Source organism: Dendronephthya gigantea, unplaced genomic scaffold, assembly GCF_004324835.1.
Source record: "Dendronephthya gigantea isolate DGI-Jeju-01 unplaced genomic scaffold, DenGig_1.0 000046F, whole genome shotgun sequence".
Lineage (NCBI taxonomy): Eukaryota > Metazoa > Cnidaria > Anthozoa > Malacalcyonacea > Nephtheidae > Dendronephthya > Dendronephthya gigantea.
The window spans coordinates 1,226,411-1,252,661 of record NW_021163056.1 but is presented as its reverse complement, the minus strand read 5'-3'; the positions used below and the strand labels follow the sequence as shown (position 1 = coordinate 1,252,661).

Sequence of the window (26,251 nt, the reverse complement as noted above, 5' to 3'; positions counted from 1 at the left end):
TGCACCGCGGTTTATTTACATTATTTACAACGCAACTATTTTGGCTATTCTTATGAAGTGACGGATAAATTGTAGCCATCATATAAATGTAGTGAATGTAGTCACAGTTGTTTGACGAAGAAAAGAGACTAAAGTCACACAATCGTGCCCGGTTAGGTTTACATGGGCAACTAAAATTATAATTGAATAGTGACAGTATCCGCGGCTAACATAACTTGAAGCCAGGTTACAGTCGCTTTTGCGCATGTGCGAGCTTTGTTTACATTTTTGTTTTGGTCTTAATCCATTTCATTTGCACAACATGAAGTATCCACTGAAACTAAATTAAAATGGAGGATGCATCAGGAGTGGAGCTTTATAAAACGATTCAAAAATTGTCTTTTAAAAGGCAAGGAATTCAATCTTTTGAAAAACTACCATTTGAGGATATATCGTGGGTCATCTCGGCATTTTTTGCGCTTGATCCTTTATAATGAAACATTCAAAAGAAGCCCATAAAACCTATCGGTGATTTTGTCGCATCTTTTGGTTTTAGAAAGAGCGAAATTTCTACCGTTTACAAATTAAATCTTGGGTAGTTTTTTCCAAACACATGCATCGAAGGAGATGGGAGAGCATCAGTGACCAGATGGTAAGTTTTTTGTTTTAATTTAGGTATTTTGTTTTAATTTGAAACAGAAAAACTGCATATAAATGATGTAATGTTTACTACGATTGTTGGATTATTAAATTTGGATAAAGGATGATAGTGAGCTCATTTCGCTTTAAAGGGGAAATCCACCCTGAACATAAATTATGGTGAAATGAAAGGCCTTAATACAAGTAGTTGCTGTGTAAAATATTTTGTCCCAGATCATTTTTGTTAGCGATTTATCGTGCGCTATATACCTTTAAAAATTGCAAATAGAAGCTCGCAATTTTGCCATATTACGGCGGCTCATTAAAGCTCAGCGGTTTGCGGTCGTGACGTCGCTCGAGTGCTTCTATCCGCATCGTGAGTGCTTAATTGTATGGAATTGTTGTTGTGGTTTCTACTCGAAGGACATTTCGTGAAATTTTTACGTATTTTATGGCTTTGTAACTCGGAATTTATCTGTGTCTACGCAGTACTTGTTATTGTCTCACTCTTCTGTCACTGTGGAAAGTCGATACGATATGGGGCAGGATGTTAGAAGATATTAAACATATGACTGTTTACATGATTCTGAACTTGACAACGCTAATACTATAGGAAGCAAAGATATTGATATAAATCGGATTTCTGATCAATGTCGTAAGTTAGTCTGCAGAATGATAAGACTTTCCTGTAATATAATATTGAAATAATGTATGTTTGATCATAATAAAGTGTTTTGACTTTATACCTAGTTGTGTTAATTCGTATTTGTTGTTGCTATCGTTCGTTGAAGTATAAATTTATATGTTATATACCTTTGGAATTTGTTGAAATAATAGTAAAAAATGCCTCATTGCATGGTGCCCAAATGTACTAATGGATGGCGCAAAACTAAGGGAACAGACATATCTTACCATCGTTTACCCACTAACCACATGAAAAAACTTTGGCTTCATCAAATTCGCCGAGATAATCCTCGAGATGCCAAACATTCGTTTGTGTGTAATGAGCATTTCACACCTGATTGCTATGTTATTCCGCTTTCTGAGAGATTGTGCGGCCAGACGAAGAGAAAGCAATTAAAACCCGACGCGGTTCCAACAATTTTTAAGCACACTGAGAATGCACCAAAGACCCAAACCAGAACATTGAGCGAAAGGCGACGTCGTACTCAAGAAAAAAATGAGGTATAAAATTAAATTATAAAATATAAATTATGGTTTCAATAGGTAACCAAAGAATAAATTAAAATTACACGTATAGTAGTGTGACATTTTTTCCATTTGACTATGTAGATTTTGCAACAATTATTGACAGAAAGATTGAGTGATCATGATAATGATGATGCAGGGACTTCAACTATAAGTTATAACATTAGTTGTGACACTATTGAAGCTTGTCAGAATCAAAATACAGGAACCGATTTCCCCACATACATAAATATCGGAACACAGTGTTGTCTTACATCTAAGGCACTTGTTAATGCTCAAACACAAACTGATGAAAGTTTTCTATTCAACCTTGGTAATACCATTGACCACCCAGCACCATCTGCACCCACGTTTTTATTAGATCACAACTACTATGCTGATCACCAACATTTTTTTGATATAAAAGCCAAAGAACAGCTGAACACCTTGCCATCCACAGATATTGCATCAACCTCTAATGACAACCAAGACCTTGATGAACCTGGAACTGAAACTAATAGTTATAATAGTTCAATTGATGATCACCAAGATGACGATTATCAGCCTGGCAATGAACCTCTACCAGATGAGATAGATGAAATTGAGCCTGAAACTTCCTTAAATACCTTTTTGCAATCCAAGAATTTTTTAGTTAATGAAAAATCCTTGGAAAAACTTTTTAATTTATGTAATACATGTGGACAGGTCATAATTGAGAAGAAAAAGATAAAAAAAGGAAGCATGGTATCAGTAAAGTCAACTTGCATGCAGGGCCATACAGATGTATGGGACTCACAGCCATATGTTGATGGAATGCCATTGAGCAACCTACTCATACCAGCAGCTGTTCTGCTTACTGGAAACACATTTGCACCCATAAATCATTTTGCATCATGCATCAACATGCAGTTAGTAAGTAAAACCACCTTCTATAAAGTACAAAATAAATATGTTATCCCTGTTGTTCACAACACCTGGCACAACCATCAAAAACAACTGTTGCAAAACGTTAAAGAGTTGAACAAACCTTTGAATGTTGCTGGAGATGGTCGGTGTGACAGCCCAGGTCATTCAGCAAAGTATGGCACCTACTCTCTTATGGATGAAGCTTCTGGAAAGCTGATCGACTTTAGCTTAGTCCAAGTGACAGAAGTTTCATCTTCAAATGCAATGGAATATGAGGGATGCAAAAGGTCTTTGAACAAGCTTATTGGCGAACAAATACCTGTGCGATGCCTTACAACTGACCGACATGTTACGATTACCGCTCGAATGAGGTCGGACTTTCCGAATATTGTCCATCAATATGATGTTTGGCACTTAGCAAAGTCAGTTACAAAGAAATTAACAAAAAAAGCCAAAAAAAAGTGTAATGAAGAATTGCTACCCTGGATCCAGTCAATATCAAACCATTTATGGTGGAGTGTTGCAACATGTGGTGGAGATATTGCTGTGATGATAGAGAAGTGGCTTTCAATCATTCACCATGTTGCAAATAAGCACAGATGGAGGGGTTGCAAGCACTTTAAGAAATGTATGCATCACACATTGAGCAGAAGTGAAAAGAAACGAGTGCCATGGCTAAAACCTGGATCTCCTCCACATGTTGCACTTGAAGATGTAGTAAACAACAAAAAGCTACTGAAAGACATGGAGAAACTGACAGAATTTCGTCACACCGGTGCACTGGAAGTATTCCACTCTCTTATGCTTAAATACGTGCCAAAGAGAAAGCACTTCAGCTACAGAGGTATGTTAGCTCGAACGCAGCTTGCAGCTTTGGATCACAATCACAATTGCAACAGACCACAAGCATTGGTCAAAAGTGGTAAAAACAAGGGACAACAACAGTTCAAGGTAGAAAAACCCAAGGCAAATAAGAGTTGGGTTTGCAAGCCAATAAAGGAGAAGAAAAATTATAATTATCTGTCTTCAATGCTGGCTGATGTGGTGAAAGCAAAGAAACATGGCATTAAAGTTATTAAAGAACCAGCTAAAATGCCAAAACACATTGCCAAGGAGACTAAACCTAGTAAACAGTCTGTGATTGAGAAACACAAATCCAGGATGTCAAAGTGATTGAGACATGGATTTCTTCTTATAAAACATTTCACACTCGTAATTTTTGGAAATATTACTTATAGATCTATATAAACATTTTGTTTAAGAAAAACTACCCCTACTCATTCATCAGCAAAATGAAAACCTTCAAACTCGAAAAATTCTTCTAAGCCAGGGGGACAGAAATGTGCTCTTATACAGCTAACTGCACATGATGGCAAAGGTACTCTAATTTCCTTCCCCAAGGTACCCCAACACCACCTAACAAACTGTCGATAAGCAACATGTCTGTTCCTTTTATGTCCTGGACCTTCAGTTGCTGTTGTTCCATACTGCTGCTTGTAATGATACCAGGCAACTTGAAGAACCCATGGATTTAAACAAACAGATGCAAATGCAGGATTGTCGGTTATACAATTAGGTTTACTCTCTAGCTTGTCTGTCTCAAAAACTTCGTCGTTTTTGTTCATAACCTCAGCTACTTCATGACAGCATACGCATTCTTCAGGACGGTCCATGATTTGACAATGTTCACAGGTACACCTGTAAATAATTTTATACTGTAAGATACAGGAAAGGCACCTTTTACAAGGTTTGAAATACACCTCAATTTTAAAATGCCAATTTAATTAAATTTTATATCCCTAAAAAGAAACAGCTTACCAGTCTGAGTTGGCCAATCTATTTTCATCTTCTTCATATTCGCTACTTTCATCGCCGCTATCATCACTTTCCGAGGCAGCCACAATCTCTAGGACAGGCTCGAACTGGTAAGGTTGTAAACCCATTATTTCTCCCTCAGCATACGCATAAGTGTCATCTTCGTCGCTTATACTGCCGCTAGATGTATCACTTTCTTCATCGTCGGTAGTGTGAATATGTTTTACGCCCGACATTGGCTCCATTTGGCAGAGTAAAAGGTAAAAAATTTATACACAATCTCTCAACAATCAACAGTGAACACGGTTTCATGAATAAAAGAAACACTTTATTATGATCAAACATACATTATTTCAATATTATATTACAGGAAAGTCTTATCATTCTGCAGACTAACTTACGACATTGATCAGAAATCCGATTTATATCAATATCTTTGCTTCCTATAGTATTAGCGTTGTCAAGTTCAGAATCATGTAAACAGTCATATGTTTAATATCTTCTAACATCCTGCCCCATATCGTATCGACTTTCCACAGTGACAGAAGAGTGAGACAATAACAAGTACTGCGTAGACACAGATAAATTCCGAGTTACAAAGCCATAAAATACGTAAAAATTTCACGAAATGTCCTTCGAGTAGAAACCACAACAACAATTCCATACAATTAAGCACTCACGATGCGGATAGAAGCACTCGAGCGACGTCACGACCGCAAACCGCTGAGCTTTAATGAGCCGCCGTAATATGGCAAAATTGCGAGCTTCTATTTGCAATTTTTAAAGGTATATAGCGCACAATAAATCGCTAACAAAAATGATCTGGGACAAAATATTTTACGCAGCGACTACTTATATTAAGGCCTTTCATTTCACCATAATTTATGTTCAGGGTGGATTTCCCCTTTAATTTATTCATTTGCCCAGCCTTGCATGAGATCGGTCACGCTAAAATCAACCATGCATTTAATCCACTGCGCGCAATGAAATATTTGTCACTTTTAGGGGTCGCGCGTTGCTCCCAGTTTGCATTATTTTTCCTGAAACTTTTTAACAGTTTATTAAAAAGCTTTCCTACTTTTAGACAGCTAAATAATATCTCAATTTCAGCTTCACATTTTTGCACGCAAGCCCTCTCAATATCAGTGGAAAGGAACCACCCCCCCCCCCCGGTAACATAATTTTGTTAATGAAAAACTAAACTTGGCCTAGGTATACCAGATTAGTCTTAACTATCTCTAGGAACACAAAAATTTCCCAAATTCTGCAAAATATTCTAAAAAACGGAAATTTTACATTTGGGACATTTTTTTGATACACCCTGTAGATAGAATTTGGTGAAGATGACAAATAATGAATTCCCAGGTGGAACTATCAACCATACCAGAAAGTGTTCCAGTGTAGCAAATGTGGCTGTTGCAATCCTAAAACATTCTGGACCTTTACCATGTGTTACAGATAGTTAGATCTCCCCACTAAAGGGAGGTTGTCTTAGATATTTTAAAAGAAGAAATTTGGGCAATTGGCATTTGTTACTTATATATATTTCAATGTGCAATGCTTAAAACATATATTACACCCAGGGCCGTAGCTAGACCGCTTAATTGGGGGGGTGTATATTCATATATTCATGTTTATATACCATAGGAACAACAGCATACAAAAGAAATCATTCGGGCATAAAACGAATATATGAATATGCACCCCCCAATTAAGCTTCTAGCTACGGCCCTGATTACACCCTCCCTTGCTTGCTATCACCGTAAATTTTAATGAAAATCCTCGGCATGTTGATGGGATTAAGTCTAAAGTCTTATGGTAGTATTTTACTTCATAAGGAGCAAGCCATTAAATTCATATATCAGATATTCAAATATAGATGTATTCAAACACAACAATTAGTGCAACAATTTTTTTATTGTCTGAAATGACTTGTCTATTTTTGATACACTAAAAATTAAAGCTTGATGGTACTATATGTCTGGGTAACTCTGAAGCAACAGTAATCTACTAATACAATGTGGATAGTTCAGTTTAGGATTGTAAAATTTACTTTCTCTTTTAAGTGGAGTAATTTTCAGAGCTTATAATTTCCTGCCTACTCAGAGTCATAGTTTGTAAATGATGCACACTTGCATGTCTGTAGTCTACTTGACTGATGGGTTCTATCAGTTCTAATTAAAGGTGGAAGGACTTCAGGATATGTTTGCTGCAAATTTTGCTTCTGTTGTAACTTGTAAAACCAATCTTTCTATTAATTGTTCCCAACTACAGCCCTTAAAAACTGGCCCTAAAGAAGAATTATAATTATTAGTCTCATTCCAATATATAATTAAGAAATATAATAAACATATAGTATTATCAAAAGATTTCTTGAAAAATAATAATCTCACATATAGTCACTTTGATTTATTTTCCACTATATAAATTTGAAATTTTACAATGCATGTTACATTTGTTATAAAAATACCTTTATTATAAAAATATGGAAGATAGTCAACAATGCAGCTTAATACAAGCAGTGAATATCAATCATTTACCAAGAGATTTTTTTACATTAGTTTATGGTGGGTGGTGATCCCATATGACCCATATGGTTGTTATATAAGCTGATTTCTTGCAGATGTATTAGATAAAAGTTAATACGTAGTTAAAAACCATCAATCCACAAGTACTGTACCTTCATGTTTAGTTCCATCAAGGAAGATACATACGTCTTTACTCTTCATGACTTATTGGAACTGTTCCATACATTCGGACTAGCCTGCGAAGCATTATTAGGAAGTTTTTTGTGCGCCGGAAATACTTGTGAAAACTTGATTCCACACGTGCCAACGATAACAAACGATACATGCCACCAATTACTCGCTCTTCCCATTAACAAATTACAAAAAGTTTTAAACTCAAGTCAAAATGTGTGCCAGTAATAAATATCAAGGATTCGTACCCCAGACATGTTGCACTTCAATCTTTATTTATGCTTCATTTTAAAACATTTGCTCGAAGCCATATTCGCAAAAATACACTTCAGACGCATCTTTTTTAGATATGATATTGATTCAATGACTGTATCGCTTCTTTTGATGAGAATATTAGTAAGCGTTAGGAACAATAAAATTTTTCACTCTCGTGCGTCGGCCATCTTGCCTGAATTGTGAACACTAAATATTGTGCAATGTTTTCAAATTGCAAGAATCAAAACAAAGTGTGAGCACACTTCGCACACGCGCAGAAGCGACTGTAACCTACCTTTGAGTACTTTGAGTAATTTCCTTTTGATTAATGTTTAACATAGTTCATTATATTTTTACTAGCATAAGTCAAAATGTTTATGGTTAGGACAAACGTCTGGTTGCTTAGGTATTACAGGGCATGAAAACTTTGCACTATTTTTGGATCCCTAGTTACTTTTAAAGATGCAACCAACAATGAATGATATGTTATTTAGCACAAGGTAAAACAACTCAAACTATTTGTTTGATATTCCAAAGTTACTACCACTATAAAGAAAAACAATGCCACCATTTTATAATATCCAAATATCAGTAGTAAGAATTTAATTAATGACATTTTTTCAGGCACAATTCCATCACAATCATTGCCTAATGATGATACGGTAATCTTATCAGATGGTGAATCGGAAGACCTACCATGTCCTTTTGGAGAATTTGAACAACCAAGAACTTTTGACACCAACATGTCATGTACCTTGCACAACAAACTACAAAATTTTCAAAAGAATTTTGACGAAGGCCCAAAAGAAAAGTTGAAAGTAGATGAAGATGAAGTATTGAATGATACTATATTACAAGCACAGTGAATTTAATCCAGCAAAAAAGCTTTGTATTGTGTACACTGGCCAGCCTGCAGTAGATACTGGAGGTGTTATGCGTCAATTTTACACAGAACTGCTTGAAATAGCTAAAACCGTTTTTAAGGAGAGGAATATTGCATCCCTGTGTACAACAGCAGTACTGTTGTTGCTTCTGGATTATTGAAATTAGTGGAAACCATAGTTGTCCATAGTATCCTATAAAGTGGCCTGGGTCTTCCAATTTTTAGTCCAGGAATATACAATTATCTGGCTAGTGGCAATGTTGACGAAGCAATAAAATGTCTCACTACTATTGATTGCTCATCACAGATGAGAAACTTCATTACAAAGGCAAGTTTTTTTATAATTTTAAATACTTAATACTCTATATCAACTTAATAATCTGGTGTTTCTTGATTTTGGAGTTAGGGTCTGCCAGTCTGGCTAGCCGCTCTGGATATGAAATCTGAAATTTTAGGCTTAGATTTTGGATGCCCCAACTTATATTTCATGTGAATATGAAATGTGAATGAATGTTTTACAGATCGAGTATACTGTATCATACATACAGCTGATTCTGTTTGACCGTAAAACAACATGCGTTCGCAAAGCACGTTGGGATGTTTAAAATTACCTGTTTCTAGGGTCAAATGACATCGTTGCTAAGTGGTTGCTAAGGGCGAGACTCGCGTTGGCACGCTAGATAGAAGCTACTTTGGTCGTGTCTCGAGCAATATGTCGCTAGTAAAAGTTAAAATTATTTACGACTATTATGCAACGAAGCGAGTAACGCCAATTTTTATGGTAGAAGATCTAATGAGTTTAACTTACGATGAATTCAAAACACGTCTTACAACCGAGGTTCCCCATTTGGAGAAGTTTGGTCCATCTTTGCGATTGATAATTTTGGAGGATAATTTAGAAGTTGATTTGTCGTCGTCCTATTTCAATTTTCAAATAAAGGGATTGTTAGAGAATGAGAAAAATATCACAATAAGGGCCTACGCCTTTGAATCGCCTGGCTTGCACATAGCGAATAGTTCATCTCTGGCAGCTACCGAGAAGGCTGATGGAAAGGATGTCTTTCGCAAAAAAACTGCACGTGGTGAGTCGACTGTTCGGTCATTGCGAGCGAAACGATCCCTTTCCCTGTCTGCACCAATGAAGGATAATCCTCTGCCCGACGAGTCAGATGACGACGACGAAGAAGACGACTTGGTCAGACGGGAACCAAGAATAATGCTTCCTTTGGAAAGATACGCACAAAAAAAACAAAAGGCAGCAGACGATATCCAACGTTTGTTGACAACAAAAAAGCAGGAGCTCGTAAGTTGTGAGAGAAAAATCCAATTAGCTTCTCAGCAGAACGCGAAAAATGGTGGGAACGTAACAACGTGTGGTAAATGCCACCTAAAACTTGGCCACATGAAAAAGTGATGCGACTACAGTCCTTGTAAATCAGCGTATTTGTGCGGAAATCTTTCGAGACATGCCGGTGACAAGATCAAAATTTCCACTTTGCAAAGAGAAATAGCTAAACTGGAAGGAAATCTTACAGCAGCTCAAAATGAAATTCAAAACGCCGAGAGTGCGGTGAATAAAGTAAATACATCCGTCCCAAAGCAAATAGAGGATGTAATTGTAGCGGAATTACCTCGCAGATACACCCCGTATGGGCAACGAAACTGGACACTTTTAAACAAAGATGTTGCTATCCTGCAGAAAAATTTACATGGAAAACTTCCTTCCAGAGAAAACGTACTCGAACTGCTCAACAGCGTGGTCCTTGATTCTTCTACTGCATTAACCGATCATCGGACGAGTTCACAGAAACGCCTGCTTTCAAATCAGTACGGCATCAATTTCCCCACAGATACTAACAAAGGAAACAGTCTTGTTGAGCGGTCAACTGAAGTTTTGTCAAAACCAAATAAATCTGGTGCCACGTTTAGCAAGTCAAGTTTGGGTTGTTTTCCTGCTTCTGTGCAAGAGGAGAAGGATTTCAGATTAGCAATTCGACTACAGCATGAAGAGATGGACTCTACAGATACAGAGATGGACTCTACAGATACGATTCAAGCCTCTAGCGCGTGTTTAGGTGCAGATAGTCCAAGCACAACAAATTCCACTGAAATAGATATTGAATTCGAAGCTAATGCAGCCGCAGCATTATTGCAACTGCAGCGAAAACGCTAACAAAGTTTCCAAAAACACATCAACTATGATCATATAGCGTTTACACGTTGCTGCAGTAACTTGTTTACAACATAATTTCTATTTTAACGAGCTGTTGGGTTTTTTAAATTTAATAGCGGTGCTGCTATAAACATTGATTACATTTTTACTGAAGCTTTTCATCATTGACATTGTAAACTTCTGGGATGACTGTTTGATTTAAAGAAATTTCAGATTTATGATTGGAATATAATTATATGAACCAAAACACAATACACACTGTCGCATAGCCATAAAGCATTTAAGCGATTTTTGCTATGTGTATTTGAAGTCAACTTCTTTAGCTACAAATTTATTTAAAAATTCAGTTTGGTGTAAGCTGGAAGTTTGCAATCTCAAATTGAAAATAATTACTACAACAGGAACTTGCATTGTTTTTTGTTTATTTTTATATTTTGTTCTTGTTCATTATTCAAATTTCCTGAAAATTCAGTTAATAGTGGTGTATATCAATCTTTTTAAAAATTCTTTTGGCATGTTTGAACCTTATGAAATACTGATTTTGTCAGGCAACCTTGCAAAACAGAATCACCTCAAAGATTTAATTTTTTATTCTTCCAACAAAGTGTGATTGGGTAAAAGTGTAAATTGCATAGAAACAATTTGTTGAACAAATGAATTCAAACTAAGTTCAAACAAGCACTTTAAATTGAATAAAGAATTACAATTTCATTCATGCATTTACAATACTATAAACAAAGTAACAAATTGGAACACAACATATTCAGCATAAAGCACAAAAATTCAAACTTGTAAGTAACCTGTTATGCGAAAGAATTCACGCATATCGCCTAATGTTATCGAATTTATACTATTGTACAGAGACTCTATAGGTTTGCATTCGTTAAATCCCACAGCCTGTATTTCATCAAGGTCTTGATTTTTCTAAATACGTACTCTGCAGGGTTAAAATCTGGACTGTTACATGGCATGTATACCAACTCTATGTTTAATTCATTGAGAAAATCCTCCAAGATCTCACCACCGTCATTGTGATGAAATGGACAATTGTCCATAACTATTACATCACCAGGTTCCAAGCATGGTCGTCCAGTATTTGGATCAAACGAATGAAATGCATCTTCAAAGAATCGTAGAAATTCTAAAGTATTTGACGGGCCATTTACTGTGTTCGCGTACGTAACCCCTGTCAAACTGCACAAAAGGTTAAGAGTTACATTGGCTGTTTGGGAGTATCTACGAACCTCGACTGCCCTCTTTCCGACTTTGGCATGACCATAATTTCGTAATCCATTGTCTGGAAGTTTTATTCCACACTCATCAAAATACTTAAGCTTATAGGGATCTTTTCCGTACAGATAGTCCACGAAAAGCTGCGTATAAGCCATGTTAGCAATTGTGAATCGTTCTTCAGCCACAGTCGTGATTTTTTTGAACGAAAATTGTCCACTCGGTAATCTATATCGGACCGCATTACAAAGAGAGGTTGTCGACGTATTGCCTTCTGGTAGATCTCCGAACTCATATAAGCACTCCTGAATTTCTGAATATGTAATAGACGGGTTCTGCATTTTTAGGAATTCGATTAACTGAATGTCACCATCGGACAAACTTCGTCTATTTCCCCCTCCATTCCTTGGTTGAAGGCTCTCAGTCTCGCAGTATTGGCGCCATAATTTTGATACTGTCACATTCGAAACTTCAAATTTATTCGCAATATTAGCGAAATTCCCTGTAAAAACACCTGTGTCTTTATTGCCTCCCCTGAATACCATTTCGTCAATAATACTACTTCTTCTGTTAGGCGAGAGGGCCTTTCCATTTCGAAAACAACGACCTTTCTTGTTTACTCGCCACATTCTATATCAATTCAACTAGAAAACTACCGTAAGTCCGCCCTTAGCAACGATGTCATTTGACCCTAGAAACAGGTAATTTTAAACATCCCAACGTGCTTTGCGAACGCATGTTGTTTTACGGTCAAACGGAATCGGCTGTAAATAAGTGTATAATTTATTGTCAAATGCATATACAACAGGCAATACCTTCTTTACATTTTGGACTGCTGTATTTGTAAATGACTAACAATGATTGATCATCCAATACTGTCTTGATCTGCAAAGCTTCAATGTGAATTGCAGTAGACCAGAACAATTTTCACATCACTTATGCCCTTTTAACTTTCCTGTTGATTCTAATAGTTTTAGCTACTAGTAAACGTTTTGTCCAAACTGATTTCAGGTAGCTGAAGTGGAGGATGTTGAAACACTTGATCAGGATGAGGTAATGGAGGTTATAATATGTATTTTTGTGCAGTAGCCAATCAATAATGATGACTTTGCACAGTAGCTCATGATATGTCTGCACTCTAAAAACGCTTACTAAAAAACTCTTATGTAGAATGAAAATAAGCGCACAGTTATACAAAGCCTGATAGTCCATGATGCCATAGCCAAACCAAAAGTTGTTCTGGGCCAGTCGAGAGAGGGCTTGAAGACTCTTGGCTTTGCTGAAAGAATGGAATTGCACCCTAAGTTATTCAAAGAATTATTTGTAGCAGGCCACAAGCAGCTAACTGCTGAGGGTGTTATTATGCAACTGCAATTCCCACCTGACATCAGTCCAGCCGAAAAAGTTGTCCAAGAATTCCTGTGTAATTACCTGAAACATTGTACCCCTGAAGATCTGATGTCCTTTATAGTGTTTTCAACAGGCTCACCACGTTTACAACAGTTTGTTCTTGGACATATCAAACTATCACTTTATGATGCTGAGTGCATGTTCTTCAACATGTTCTAATTCTGTAACATTACTTGGGTCATTCCTGGACCAAAGTGCCTTCTCATCTTCACTAAGAGCTGTGTGTTACAGTAGTGGAAGGGCATTTTCTAGTTTTTAGCAGAACTTTCATGACAATAAACTAACTCTATATATTAATATTGACAGTATCAGCAGTTATGTGAGGACATAACAGAAAGTTGATTTCCCAGGGGTTTTTTTTAATGTTAAATTATTAAGAGTTTCAATGTATGGTTGTTAGTTAATATCATGAGATGAACAGTTTAGCTATATGAATACACAGTACATTTTATGCTGTCTATGTTACAGGTTGAAGTTACGATGTTAAGATGTTACAGTATTATACAGATACTCTGCACAGTATCCAGAGATTTTACTGTCATGTCATAACAGAACTGCCTTATCTTTGAAATTATGTTTAGACAGGTTGGTTTTAACGTTTTAATTAACAAAATAACATTCTTTGAACAATTGTTCACTGTTTCAATAAAGTGTATACACATAACACCGTAATTGTCATCCTGAACTGATGGGTTAATTTGATTTCTAAGTTCCTGCAACTGAACATTAAGGGGACATGTTGTTACTGATACTTCAACAGTATTATCATTACCATCGCCTATTGGACCTTCCCCATCTACCCCATATTATATAAAATCTTGGGTCTACAAAAGAAGGAAAAAAAGACATGAATGACACAATCTCAAAACAGTCTAAAACTGCAAACTGAAATATCATGCACAATGGAGTACTAGACTAAAATACTATGCAGGGCAGTGTATGTAATTTACGAGTACCATCGCATCATCTCTTCCAGCTATTCTCAAGTTATTGCAAAGATGGCCATGAATCCATAACTGCATACTGCATGGGGGGTTTGTTCTGTTCTTTTCTAATTGGATGGTCAATCCATGCATTTCTCCAAGCTTCCAAGTGCCTATTTAGTATTGGGAGATACACATAATGCAGACACCACATATGTATATAATTGAGGATGTTAAGGAATTCGTTCCTCTCCGAAAATGAAAAAAAAATTGATAGAATAGGTCCAAGCAGCGCTCGTACACATCACACACAATCGCTCTATCCGTTGATTGTGGGTGCTCTCTGAATTTTTGTCTGAATCACTTGCTTATTTTCAGGTATCTACATTATAACTACACCAGGGGCTGGTTGTTCGAAAGGTGGATAAGTCGCTATCCAACGGATAACTCGCTATCCAACGGATAAGTTTTATCCAGCGTGTGATTTCCGTTGCACAAAGCTTGGATAACTTTATCCAGCGGATAAAAATCGCTATCTACCGGGTCCAAGGTCCGGAGGTGGTTTAAAGGTCCGGAGGTGGTTTAAATCCACTATCCAGTGGATACATTCAAAGATACAAGGTAACACTGTAAACATTTATATAAAATAAGACAAAAATGCAATATTCCTGTTACTGTGTTTTAACAAACTAATACACATCATGATTGTATTCACTATTAAACATGTTTTCGAAGTGCAATTTGTTGCAGCAGCGTTTCACGTTGCCTACACATCCCGTTTCGAGCAGCGATTTTTTGGACATTTATAACAGGCGGTAAATTTACTATACGCTTCTAATCAGTTTATAAACGCGAATATGCAAAGAAAGATTAAACCTATTCCAAGGAAACTTGCTAATATCTAAGTAATTTCATTCACGAACATTAAAATGTGTTCCTATATAAACTTGTTATGGAACCGAAAGGCAAAGCGTCACAAGGTCAAGGAATAAAATTGCTATGTGTTTAATAAAATCACTATGATGTGAAGTGCAAAGTTCGAGCAAATCACTTGTTCAAGTCTTTTCCATTCAGTAACTATACTCGAGAATTCGTAATGATTATGAATTCAATGTTATAAATGCTTAGCAACAGCTGACGTCGTGGTACAAAATTTCAGGATAATCCTGTTTTCTTCCGGTAAATTTTAACTTATCTATTGGATAGCTATCCACTTCACTATCCACGCTTCGTGCAACGCCCACCCTTGTCACACCTCACACACGAAGGAAGTCCTGACTGACCAACAGCTTGAATAAAGAGATCCAAAACTGTAGCAGATTCATTATTATTGGAGGCTTTCAAATAAACAGGTATCCTGGACTAGAAATTTCTAATAGAAAGTGAAGTGCTGCGAAATGTACATATCGATTTTTATTATTTTTTTCGTAACAAAATCTGAATATATCTAAATTATAGGTTTATAATATGTTCAATGTTCTTTTTTTTAAATAACAAAACTTCGAACAAGAACAATTTTTTGAAAGCGAGTTCATACTCTGTTAGATTTCATACTCTATGCATGTTCTTTTTTTTAAATTAAAAATAACAAGTAACTTCAAAATGGAAAGAATGTTTGGAAAACCAGTTTGTTTATAATTTTGAAATGTTTATGAGCTTATTGTTGCCTCCTTCATAATCAATTTTCACTTCTGCGTTCTTTTCTAGTAGAGAAATGGTAAGTTCCTCAACAGAAACCGAATTAAGGTCAAGGTGTATATTCAAAACACTGAGCAGTTGAAGAAGTTGTTGGTGATAAAGGGTGATGTTTCGCTTTGTTACATTATCTGAAGCCTTGACCAGAAGGCGCAGGGACCAATGAAGTTTACATGAGCTTAGAATTTGTATGAGATTGCATGCTTCACATTGGCCAAGCGTGGTTGAAGACTGATATGGTTGGGTTAATTTTCCACAAGAGGTGCACGCTGTTGCAGTGGTTACATCTTTAATGCCAACTATTTTGCCGGAAATTGACGGTGTATCAATGACATGTTCGGCTTCTGGTAATGGCTGTAGAAATGGCTCAACTTCTGTATGTTTGAAGTCTTCATCTTTCGGTGTGTTGAGGTATCTCTCGTCGTTGTAGACTTTCAATTTCATGTTTTCCAAGATATACGTTGTATTGACAATAAGAGTATTGACGTATTGTTCCCATAATACCAGTTTGATAGTTCCTGTTGGATCTCTTAGCATTACTTCCTGCTTCTGCAATTGACCATGGTGTTGACTGATAATTTTCTTCACAGATGCAACGTGTGTTACTTCAGCCTTGAGGGTAATAACCTGCTCTGCAGTAACATTCATCAGGGATACAATATTGGTCACATCATTGGGTTTTATGATTTTAGACATGGCAAATGGGATGTTTTCAAGAGGTGACAGTGACGACTTCTGGTCAATTATGATGTCGTTATTTGTTGAAAATTTGTAATTTTCCACTTTTATAGGACTTTTAGTTTTCTCCAAGGTTTTTATTTCTGTATACTTCTGAGGAGAAAAGCAGACACCTTTCAAAGTCTTGTCATGCTTTTCCAAAGAATAGTTGAAGTATTTTACTTTTGACGTTTTTGCTGTTTTCATCGGAGATACCGAGTGAATATAGCCTTCCAAAGGTTCTTGTTCTGTATAAAAAAATAATGTATATTAGTTAACCAAAAACAAATTATCACCCTCTGATTAATTCTATATATCAGCTTCGTTTAAATTGAATGTTGATGGAATATTAAAAACATTAAAAAATATTACCTGTTTCTATTTTTCGTTTTGACATTTTTATCTGGAATGAAAAAAATTATGTTAAAGGATATTTCATTTCATATAAATATAAAATACACAGCCGTTACTTAAATCTTACCTAAAAACGAAAATGTTGAAATTTAAATGGTACTTTTATCATTGGTGTATTTCAGAATTAGAAATAACTAACAAATTTGTAAAGAAAATTTCAATATCAAATTTTGCAATCTAAATAGCACTTATAAATTGATCATTAAATACACTGTAGGTATCCTGTGCCATATTATTTAGTCTATCTTCTTCATCTAATCTAACTTGAGTGTTGCGGACGATTTTATGGCGGTTAGCCTTTCGTACGTCATAGGCTCAATAACACATGATGAGAGTGTTTTTATTCTGCTTAGAGCAACATACGATACTCCAGGAGTTTTCTCTGATTTACCAATATCTATCCATGCTTTAGATAAAGTAAGACCTTGACTCTTATGGATGGTGAGAGCATATGCAAGTTTGAGAGGAATTTGCTGCCTTTCATGAAAAGTATTAAGTGACTGAGTAGAGACTGTTATTGGGCATATAGGTACATATGATGGATGTATATCACTGATAGAAGGGCCTTGGTAGTCATCAAATTGAACTACTACTGCTATTGGTAAATCTGGTGGATTGTGTCCATTTTCATAAATGATATCAATGACTTTTCCAGTTGCCCCATTGCACAGCCCAACATTGGCCCATAAATTCATTGTCAACATTACTTTAACTCCTTTAGCAAGGTAAATTGTTGGATGTAAACCTGACATTTCATCACACGGTATTTTTTTTGCTACAACAGATGAATGAGAAGCATTGATTTGGGCAATTGGTTGTTGAAGTTTAATGAGTTGCTCGTAATTATATGTTGCCACCTGTTCATTGCTATAAAATAATCTAATAGCATCATCAAATTGTGAAATATCGGGAATATTTGATGGCTGACGGGATAACAATATTTGCCAGTCTTCATATGTTGATTCACCTTTCCTCAGTCTTGACAACAAATTTCTGAATTTCTTATGTTCTGCAGAAACACCATCAACTCTTTGATTGACATTAAGCTTGACAACTTTGTCAAACATCTGATAGGTCTGAAAACCCTGTTCCCCGACACCATTAGATGGTCTTGCATGGTATAGTGGTTTATCTGCAACAGGGGTAGCTGGCCTGGATCACCAATTAAGATGAAGGATTTACCACCAAGTACTTTGTTATAATATCCAGATGCTTGTTTACAACGCTTATCTATCCATCCAAATAAAGTTTGACCAAGCATGGAATACTCATCTATGAGTATGTACTCTATACCATCAAGACTTTTTTGTAATCTACACAAGTTTTGACCTGTGAGGTCTTTGTTCCCTCTAGGGCCAACTGGTAGTTTAAGTAAGGAATGAATTGTAACACCTTTAATATTATAAGAGGCTTTACCTGTTGTGGCAGTAACTGCACACTTACTCTCTAGAAGATTACGAATCCCATTTATGAGGTAGCTTTTACCTGTACCAGCTCCACCTGTGACTATAAGACACAGAGGATCTTTCTGTATTGAACTATCTTCAAAATGATTTCTTACAATTTTATATGCAAGTTTCTGCATTTCACTGAAGGAACTGACGTCAATAATTGCATGGCTTTGAACATTTATGTCACTGGCGTGTTCTTTATGATCCTTAATCCACGTAGGCATTTCACCAATTTGTTGTTCAGTGTATTTTGTTCTTCTTATGTTGCATTCTCAAATGGTGTATGTAGATCGGAAATGATCATCCACTCTTCACGAGTGTTAGTTTCTGATGCAACTTGATCATCATTTTCTTCCTGATTGTCAATAACATTTTGTAGTTTATCAAACCAGTCGGGTACATTGTTTTGTGCTTATGGTGTTTGCAAAAAGTCATGCCAACACCTCACGAATATTTCGTCAGACGGTTCTTGGTCATCCCATGCATTATTTGGGGTTAGTTTCCATGGTTTGTACCTCAAAAGCTGGTATTTACAATATGCTGAAAAATTAGGCCCTTTAGGGTTTGAGGAAAACGTTGGAAATATACGTGGAATAACATTAGGTGGAAGGTTGGTTAACTTAGTATTTACAACTTTAAATGTAGTTGCAAATTCAACAAAGTTCATACCAATTACATCGGAGAAATCACTGTAGTGTTCACGATTTGCATAGACATCAAGTAATGAACTGTCAGTACATACATCCTCGTCACCTTCTGGTCGTTCTGGATTTATGTGTACTCGACGTGAGCCATTTAAACTGACTGGAATGATATTAAATGATGAACTGTGTAATTTTAATGATAATAAATGATGCATAGTTTCTTGAGCAGCATAATCTCTTTCGCCAAGGGTCTTCATTATTACCTTCTTAATAGCCTTGTGTGGATCACTTAAGGAATTGGTGCTTTTAACAATAGAGTTGAATGCCTGTTTCAGTAATGGTGATCTGGGTTCACCTTTAGCAGCATATTTAGTGAGATACTCCACACATGCATAATGATCAATAACAACCTGTATATCACAGTTTGCTCTCCAACCTTGAAGTTGAATCCGCTGGTTGTTATTTAGTCTACAGTCATTTCTCTTAGTGACAATTTTAGCTCTGTAGTTGAATCAGTTGTTTTTTACTGTGTACCTTCTCAAATGTTAAATATGTCTTTGGACATTTATCAAATGGGAAATGAAATCTACAGTTTAATTCAGCATTTTTACAACTCTTCCTCAAGCAATAGTTTGTACTGCAACGAGTATGACGTTGAACCATGTTTAAAAGATCTACATAGTCAGAATCCATGTCACAATCAGGGATATCTTTGAACTGCTTCTGACAAGGATGTAGCTCTGGTCTAACCCACATACTTTCATCAGGCGAATTAGGGTTAACAGTTGATAATAACCAATCAACATATTGACAAGCTGTATTGGCAGCTTTGTTACCTGCTTCAATATCTAGGTCAAGCTGCGAATCTTTAAGATTAGGATTTTCATTCTTAATTTCTCAGCTAGAAATCCCTTTAATGCTATCTTGGTGAGCTCACATAAGCCAGGGTCATTATTAAGTTTAGCAGTACCATGACAGTGGATACTACCTCTACCTTGATATTCAAATCTATACCAGTGCCATTTAGCATGAAGAGTATCATAGAGCCAGTATTTCACAAAATGCTCTAATCTTTGAGTAAAAAACCAATCAACAATATGGGGATTATTAATTACATTTTCTCGTCTTTCTTTGCAATTTATTACATGATCATGATCTCCAAAAAGGGCATGTAGTTCCGGCCAGTGCATATCAGCAGAGGAAAAAGTAAAAAAGAAAGTAGGAGTTCCTACATTTGTCACTATCGCCTGAAGGTCTTCCCTAACTCGATGCCAGTATGCACTTGTACCAGCAATATTGGCAACATATCGTGACACTTTTGCCATAAATGCAGCTGAGTTATCATTTGCAGCCATCTCGTGTAATTGAATGCTAAGATGTGCCTCACCAGGATTCTGTTTAAGAATATTCCACTTTGTTGCAAAGTCCTTTTTCTGAGAATCATATTAAATGCCCAATAAAAAATCTAGGGTGGCTAGCAAAGCGATAAATCCACTTGTTATCTACATTTTCAGCAAATTTTATTAAATGTTTCACGGCTTCTCCTAGAGAAACATCTCTAACTAATGCTTCATTAGTTGGATCCCCTTTACCATCAGGAAATAAAGTAGGGAATGCCATGGTGGCTAAATAAGATATTTGATACTCATTAAGTGGTTTATCTTGAACTGTCGGCCAAGCAATTGGTTCATCTGCAAGAAGTTGACTTCTTATAGCATCAAGTTCTTGTTGCTGTTCTTCACCAACAGGCAAAAAGCTACTCATATCAATTGTTTCATTATACACTATATCTTCAGATGGGTTATCAGTAGGTGGACCAACAGCAGGTCCAACCATGTCCTCCTGAACAATCTCATTTTCAGATTCAACAGTCAAAAGTTCTGATGGTACATGATTGTCAGGTAAGGTATTTAAAGCTTGCACATTTATTTTGACATCTGAATAATGTGGATTATTCTGTAATAACCACTGTAGATCCTAAACATCTACATTTATAGTTCAACATGAGAATAACTCAGTCACAGCACTTAAAATTGTGTCTTCTTTATTACACCATAGTTTGCACTGAATGCACTGGTTTTCTAAAATAAATATTTCACTAGCTATTACTACCTACTATTACAATTTAAATATGCATGCAATAATGAAACATAATATACCTCATGTTGACGAATCTTGGCTTTAAATATAAATGAATCCTTCTACTGTCCTTGAATCCTCGAATATAACGTACTTCCACTGTCCAGTAATTTAAAGTAAAAAACTAAACTAATTATGCGACTTAGCACTTATATATCTCAGTTCGCGAGCCCGCAATACTTAACACAAATGCTCAAACATAAATATTCAATAATTATTCATTTGGGTCTTACATTACCCGCCCCTATCAAGGTTATGCTATTCATTAAGCTTGATACCATATAACACTTAAACTAAATTAATAATATCATAGTGTTTATTTCAATAAGCTCCTTCGAGCAAACACAGTTTTCTTGTGTCTCTTTTCAATTTCGCATTGGATGTACGTACCAATACTTGCCTGACAACACCATACTTATCTGGATACGATTCTTCCACCAGACCTAGAGGCCACTGTCCACGTGGTTTCTTCTCATCCACGACTAATACTAAATCATCAACTTGTAAGTTACGTTTCTTTGTTGTCCACTTTTGCCTTTCTTGCAGAAGGGGAAGGTATTCTTTTATCCATCGTTTCCAGAACGCATTTGCCAATTCTTGGGCTTGTCTCCACCGTTTGTTGTACTTGTCACCATTTACCACGACTCCTAGAGGAAGGGGTTTGTCCGATCTGAGCAAAAGGAGCTTGTTCGGTGTAAGGGGGTCCAGGTCATCTGGATGATTTTCTTGTCGAACAAGTGGACGATCATTTAAGATTCTCTCTACCTCCGTCATGAACGTCAGCAGTGCTTCGTCATTCACAATTTGTTCTTCCAACAATGATTTTAGAATTCGTCGAATCGATCGTATAAGTCTTTCCCAACTTCCGCCCATATGGCTGGCTGCTGGAGGATTAAAATGCCATTGGATATAGCTTTTTCGCAGGCGATCTTGAATACAAGTTTGGGAGGTCTTGGACTGAAGTTTCTTGAATTCTTCTCTCAAGATGGAGTGAGTCGCTGTAAAATTCGTACCATTATCGCTATAAACATCACTTGGCTGACCACGTCGGTTCGTAAATCTGCTAAATGCGCACAGAAATGATTCTGCATCAAGGGAGTGAGAAATTTCAATATGTACCGCCCTCATGGTTAAACAGGTGAATAGACAACCATAGCGTTTTACTTGTCCGCGGCCTTGACGTACCATTATCGGACCAAAATAATCCACACCAACGAATGTAAAGGGTGGATTGGAAGGTATTACCCGTGCATCTGGAAGATTAGCCATAACTTGATCGCCCGGTCTCGCGTATCTCTTTTGACATTCCACACACGTCTTTATTACCTTTCGCACTTCGCACGGGCCGTGAATATCCAGAATAACTTCCGAATAGTAGCCAATACTTGGCGCGAACCCATGTGACCTTCGACTTGATGATAATGTCGAATTATTAACTTCGTGATATGGTGCTTTTGAGGCAAAATGATCGGATGTTTCGCATCAAATGATAATGATGATCTTTCGAGGCGTCCTCCGACTCGCAATATTCCATTCAGTAACACTGGACTTAGTTTCCGTAAGTTACTTCTTTTCAACAGATTTCTTGTTCGATCACTCTTAGTTTCAGCTGTTTGCAACGTTTCAATCTCCTCGGAAAAGTTCTGACGCTGTACGTATCTTACGATTTTGTCAGTTACAACACGAATTTCGTTAACCGTCAAGTGTCCTTTCGCGATACCGTCTTTAACTTTGTCAGGTGATTTCTTTGTAGAACGAAGGAAAGACAAATAACGAAGGAACCATGCAACACCCTTTTGAAGAGCATACCAACTTGAATAATATTCCAGGAATCTGTCGAACGCAGTGCCATCCTTTGACGTTACAATCTCATGTACTTGTGCTGTTTTTCTCCATTCTAACTGTTCGTCTGGCATTTCTTTAAGCCCTTCAGGCATTTCTGGCCATTTATCCTCTTCTTCACGTAAGAAATTTGGACCATTCAGCCACACATGAATCTTCCGTTGCTCATCAGCTTTCAATCCTCTGGATGCGTAATCTGCAGGATTAGATTTTGTGTCTACATATCTCCACATCGATGGCGTTGACATATCATGAATCACAGCTAATCTGTTGGCCACGAAAGTCTGAAAACGCTTGGATTCATTATTAATGTACTGTAACACCACAGTCGAATCAGTCCAGAATACAACACGACTAATAGGAATCTCTAGTTCTTCTTCAACTTGACGATTGAGCTTCACAGCTAGCACAGCTGCAGTCAGTTCTAATCGAGGAATTGTCACAGGTTTCGAAGGTGTTACTCTCGACTTAGCAACAATAAGTGAGACGATCACTTTCCCTTCTTCATCAACTTGACGCAAGTACGAAGCTGCCCCATAGCCATCTCTGGACGCATCCGCGAAATTGTGGACTTCAGCTCTGCAAAGGTTGGCTGACATATCTTGTCGGATGCATCTGGGAATGGTCATGGTTTTCAATTGTGTTATCGATTCTTGCCAGTTGCGCCACAACTCAATTTCATCTTCAGGCAAAACTTCGTCCCAACCGTACTTCGCTTGACATAGACGTTGAAGAACTTGCTTGGCCGGCAGAACGAACGGGGAAGCAAATCCCATTGGATCGTACATTGAACTAACCAAAGATAATATCCCTCTTCTTGTCTTTATCTCTTTCATTTCTGCGATACGAAAACGAAACACGTCGTCTTCCACATCCCATAAGACACCCAGCGCATGCTCTACCGGTAACGATTCGAAGTCCAAATTGACTACTGACGCCACTCTCTCTTTCTGAGGTATTGAAGCCAAGACTTCACGACTATTGCTCATCCACTTAGTTAAGTGAAATCCTCCTTTGGCCAATAACGTTGTTAACTCGCTTACAAGAGATACTGCTTTGTTGACTGTTGGAACCGATTTCAAGCAATCATCGACATAAAAGTTCTTGTTGACAGTATTCACGGTCTCTTTGTCGAACTCCGCTCCATGATCCTGTGCAGTCTTCCGTAATGCAAACGCCGCACAACTCGGAGATGACGTGGCTCCAAACAGATGTACTTGCATCTGATACTCTTCTAAGGGTTTTGCGAAATCAGCGTCTGGCCACCATAGGAATCGTAAAGTATCACAATCCTTGGGATCTACTCTAACTTGATGAAACATGGCCTCCACATCGGATGTTAGGGCAATTCTCTCTAGGCGAAAGCGGATCAATACTCCTATTAATTTGTTCGTGAAGTCGGGACCTTGCAGAAGCTGATCGTTCAAACTCGTATTCTTGTACTTTGCTGCACAGTCAAAGACAACACGGACCTTTCCTGGTTTTTGAGGGTGAAACACCGGATGATGAGGAAGATACCATACTCGACCAATGCTGCTTGATTCATTCTTTTGTAGCTGTTTTGCAGGTTCTTCTATCACTTTACTCGCGAACCCCTTCTCTACGTAATCTTCGATAACATTCTTGTATTTCTCTTTCAGCTTAGGGTTCTTCTTTAAACGCCATTGAAGAGATTTCATTCTTTGTTCGGCCATACTTCTGTTGTTTGGTAGATTTGGAATACCGTAACGCCAAGGTAAAGCGATTTGATAATGACCATTGACTAGCTTCGCTGAACTTTCCATGATAGACAAAGCTTTTCGATCTTCCATAGACATTTCTGTTGTTGATATTGCATCTGTCTCGCTGAACTCCATCTGGAACATTCTCTCTAATTGGTCTTGTAAGTTATTGTCCTCCCGATTGATAAAATGAACATGGAACTTCTCTGGTTCTTCGGTTCGAGCTGGCCCCATGAGAGTCCAGCCTAACAAAGTTTTAACTGCATAGGGTTCTTTCCGTCTTCCACGGCGTTGATCCAACACCCAATGTGCTTCGGGAACATCACAACCAATGATCATCGCGACATTCTTATTCTCTAGTTCAGGAAATTCTATTCCTTCAAGATGACTCCACTCTGACACGTCACGAGCAGTTGGAATGCAATTTTTAGATACTGGCAATTTGTTTACCGTCCAGGAACATGGAATGTCCACACTTTCGTCTCCATTCAAACTCCGAACCACCAGACGTACTTCTTCTCCATGATTAGTTTTTACTCCTTCACTTATGGTGGTCAGGGAAAACGTTGTAGGTGTTCCACTAATTCCGAGCTGCTTAATTAGACTGCTTTCACAAAGCGTGACGTCAGATCCATTGTCGAGTAGTGCGTATGTCTCAATTTCTTGTGTTGAATTTACTCCACGAACTTTAACGGGAATTACTCGAAGGCGAACTCCACGTCTACCAGCCCCAGTCGCAGAACATTGGCCGCCGTTGTTCTCGATTTCCTGCTCCTCTTTTTTCTCAGGTTCACTTTCATTGTTCTGTTTTTCTGTCTTTGGATCCTGCTTAGGTACTGTTACAACAGGATGTAAGAGACTGTGGTGCCGCTGACCACATCCCGCAACCAAACAGGAATCTCGTCCCCTACACTTCTTCACAAAATGTCCTTTTCGAAGACAAAGGTTACAGAGCTTCTCTTTACGGATTAACCGCCGTCTTTCTTCCAAAGACTGATTTCTGAATGCGTAACATCTGTCCAAGGTATGACCAGTCTTTTCGCAATAATAACATTTCACGCGGTTTAATTCGTCTCTCGAATTTTCTTCTGTACCATGGGTAGAAAAAGATGTCCCGCCACTGGTTCTCTTATTCCTTGGTTTCCCATCATCTTGAGGTTTCGAACCAATCAACTGACCAAACGAACTATTCGCCAGCTTCGCTTTCTTCGTGATATATCCAGACAGGTGCTTGAACGTTGGCAACGTCCCCTTTTCGAACATAATATATGCTTCCTTCGCCCAATCAGCTTGTAAATATCTAGGCAGACGTATGACAATCTTCTCCAAGTTACTTTGGGCGTTAATCTCCGATTCACAACCAAGTTGCTTTAGATTGATTTCACAATTCTCCATGTCTCGAGCCAATTGTGACAGTTTCTCGTTTTCTCCGTCCTTTATCGAACCACCTTTCGTCACTTTGTTGATGTATGCGCGAGTGATAATATGACTCTGGCCAAAGGAATTGTACAGAATTTGCTTCGCTCGT

The 26,251-nt window shown here is 37.4% G+C and overlaps 2 protein-coding genes across 2 annotated transcripts; both read right to left on the bottom strand.

Annotated features, from left to right (window-relative positions):
• Positions 1–3,989: 3,989 nt before the first annotated feature.
• Positions 3,990–4,772, bottom strand: LOC114527757. Its single transcript, XM_028549450.1, has 2 exons — positions 4,531–4,772; positions 3,990–4,410 (listed from the first exon to the last, which is right to left on the bottom strand). The coding sequence occupies exons 1-2, from the start codon at positions 4,770–4,772 to the stop codon at positions 3,990–3,992; spliced, it is 663 nt and encodes a 220-aa protein (XP_028405251.1).
• A 10,960-nt stretch (positions 4,773–15,732) lies between these two features.
• On the bottom strand, positions 15,733–16,491 carry LOC114527756. Its single transcript, XM_028549449.1, has one exon. It carries the CDS (start codon positions 16,489–16,491, stop codon positions 15,733–15,735), a length of 759 nt encoding a protein of 252 aa, XP_028405250.1.
• Positions 16,492–26,251: the final 9,760 nt, after the last annotated feature.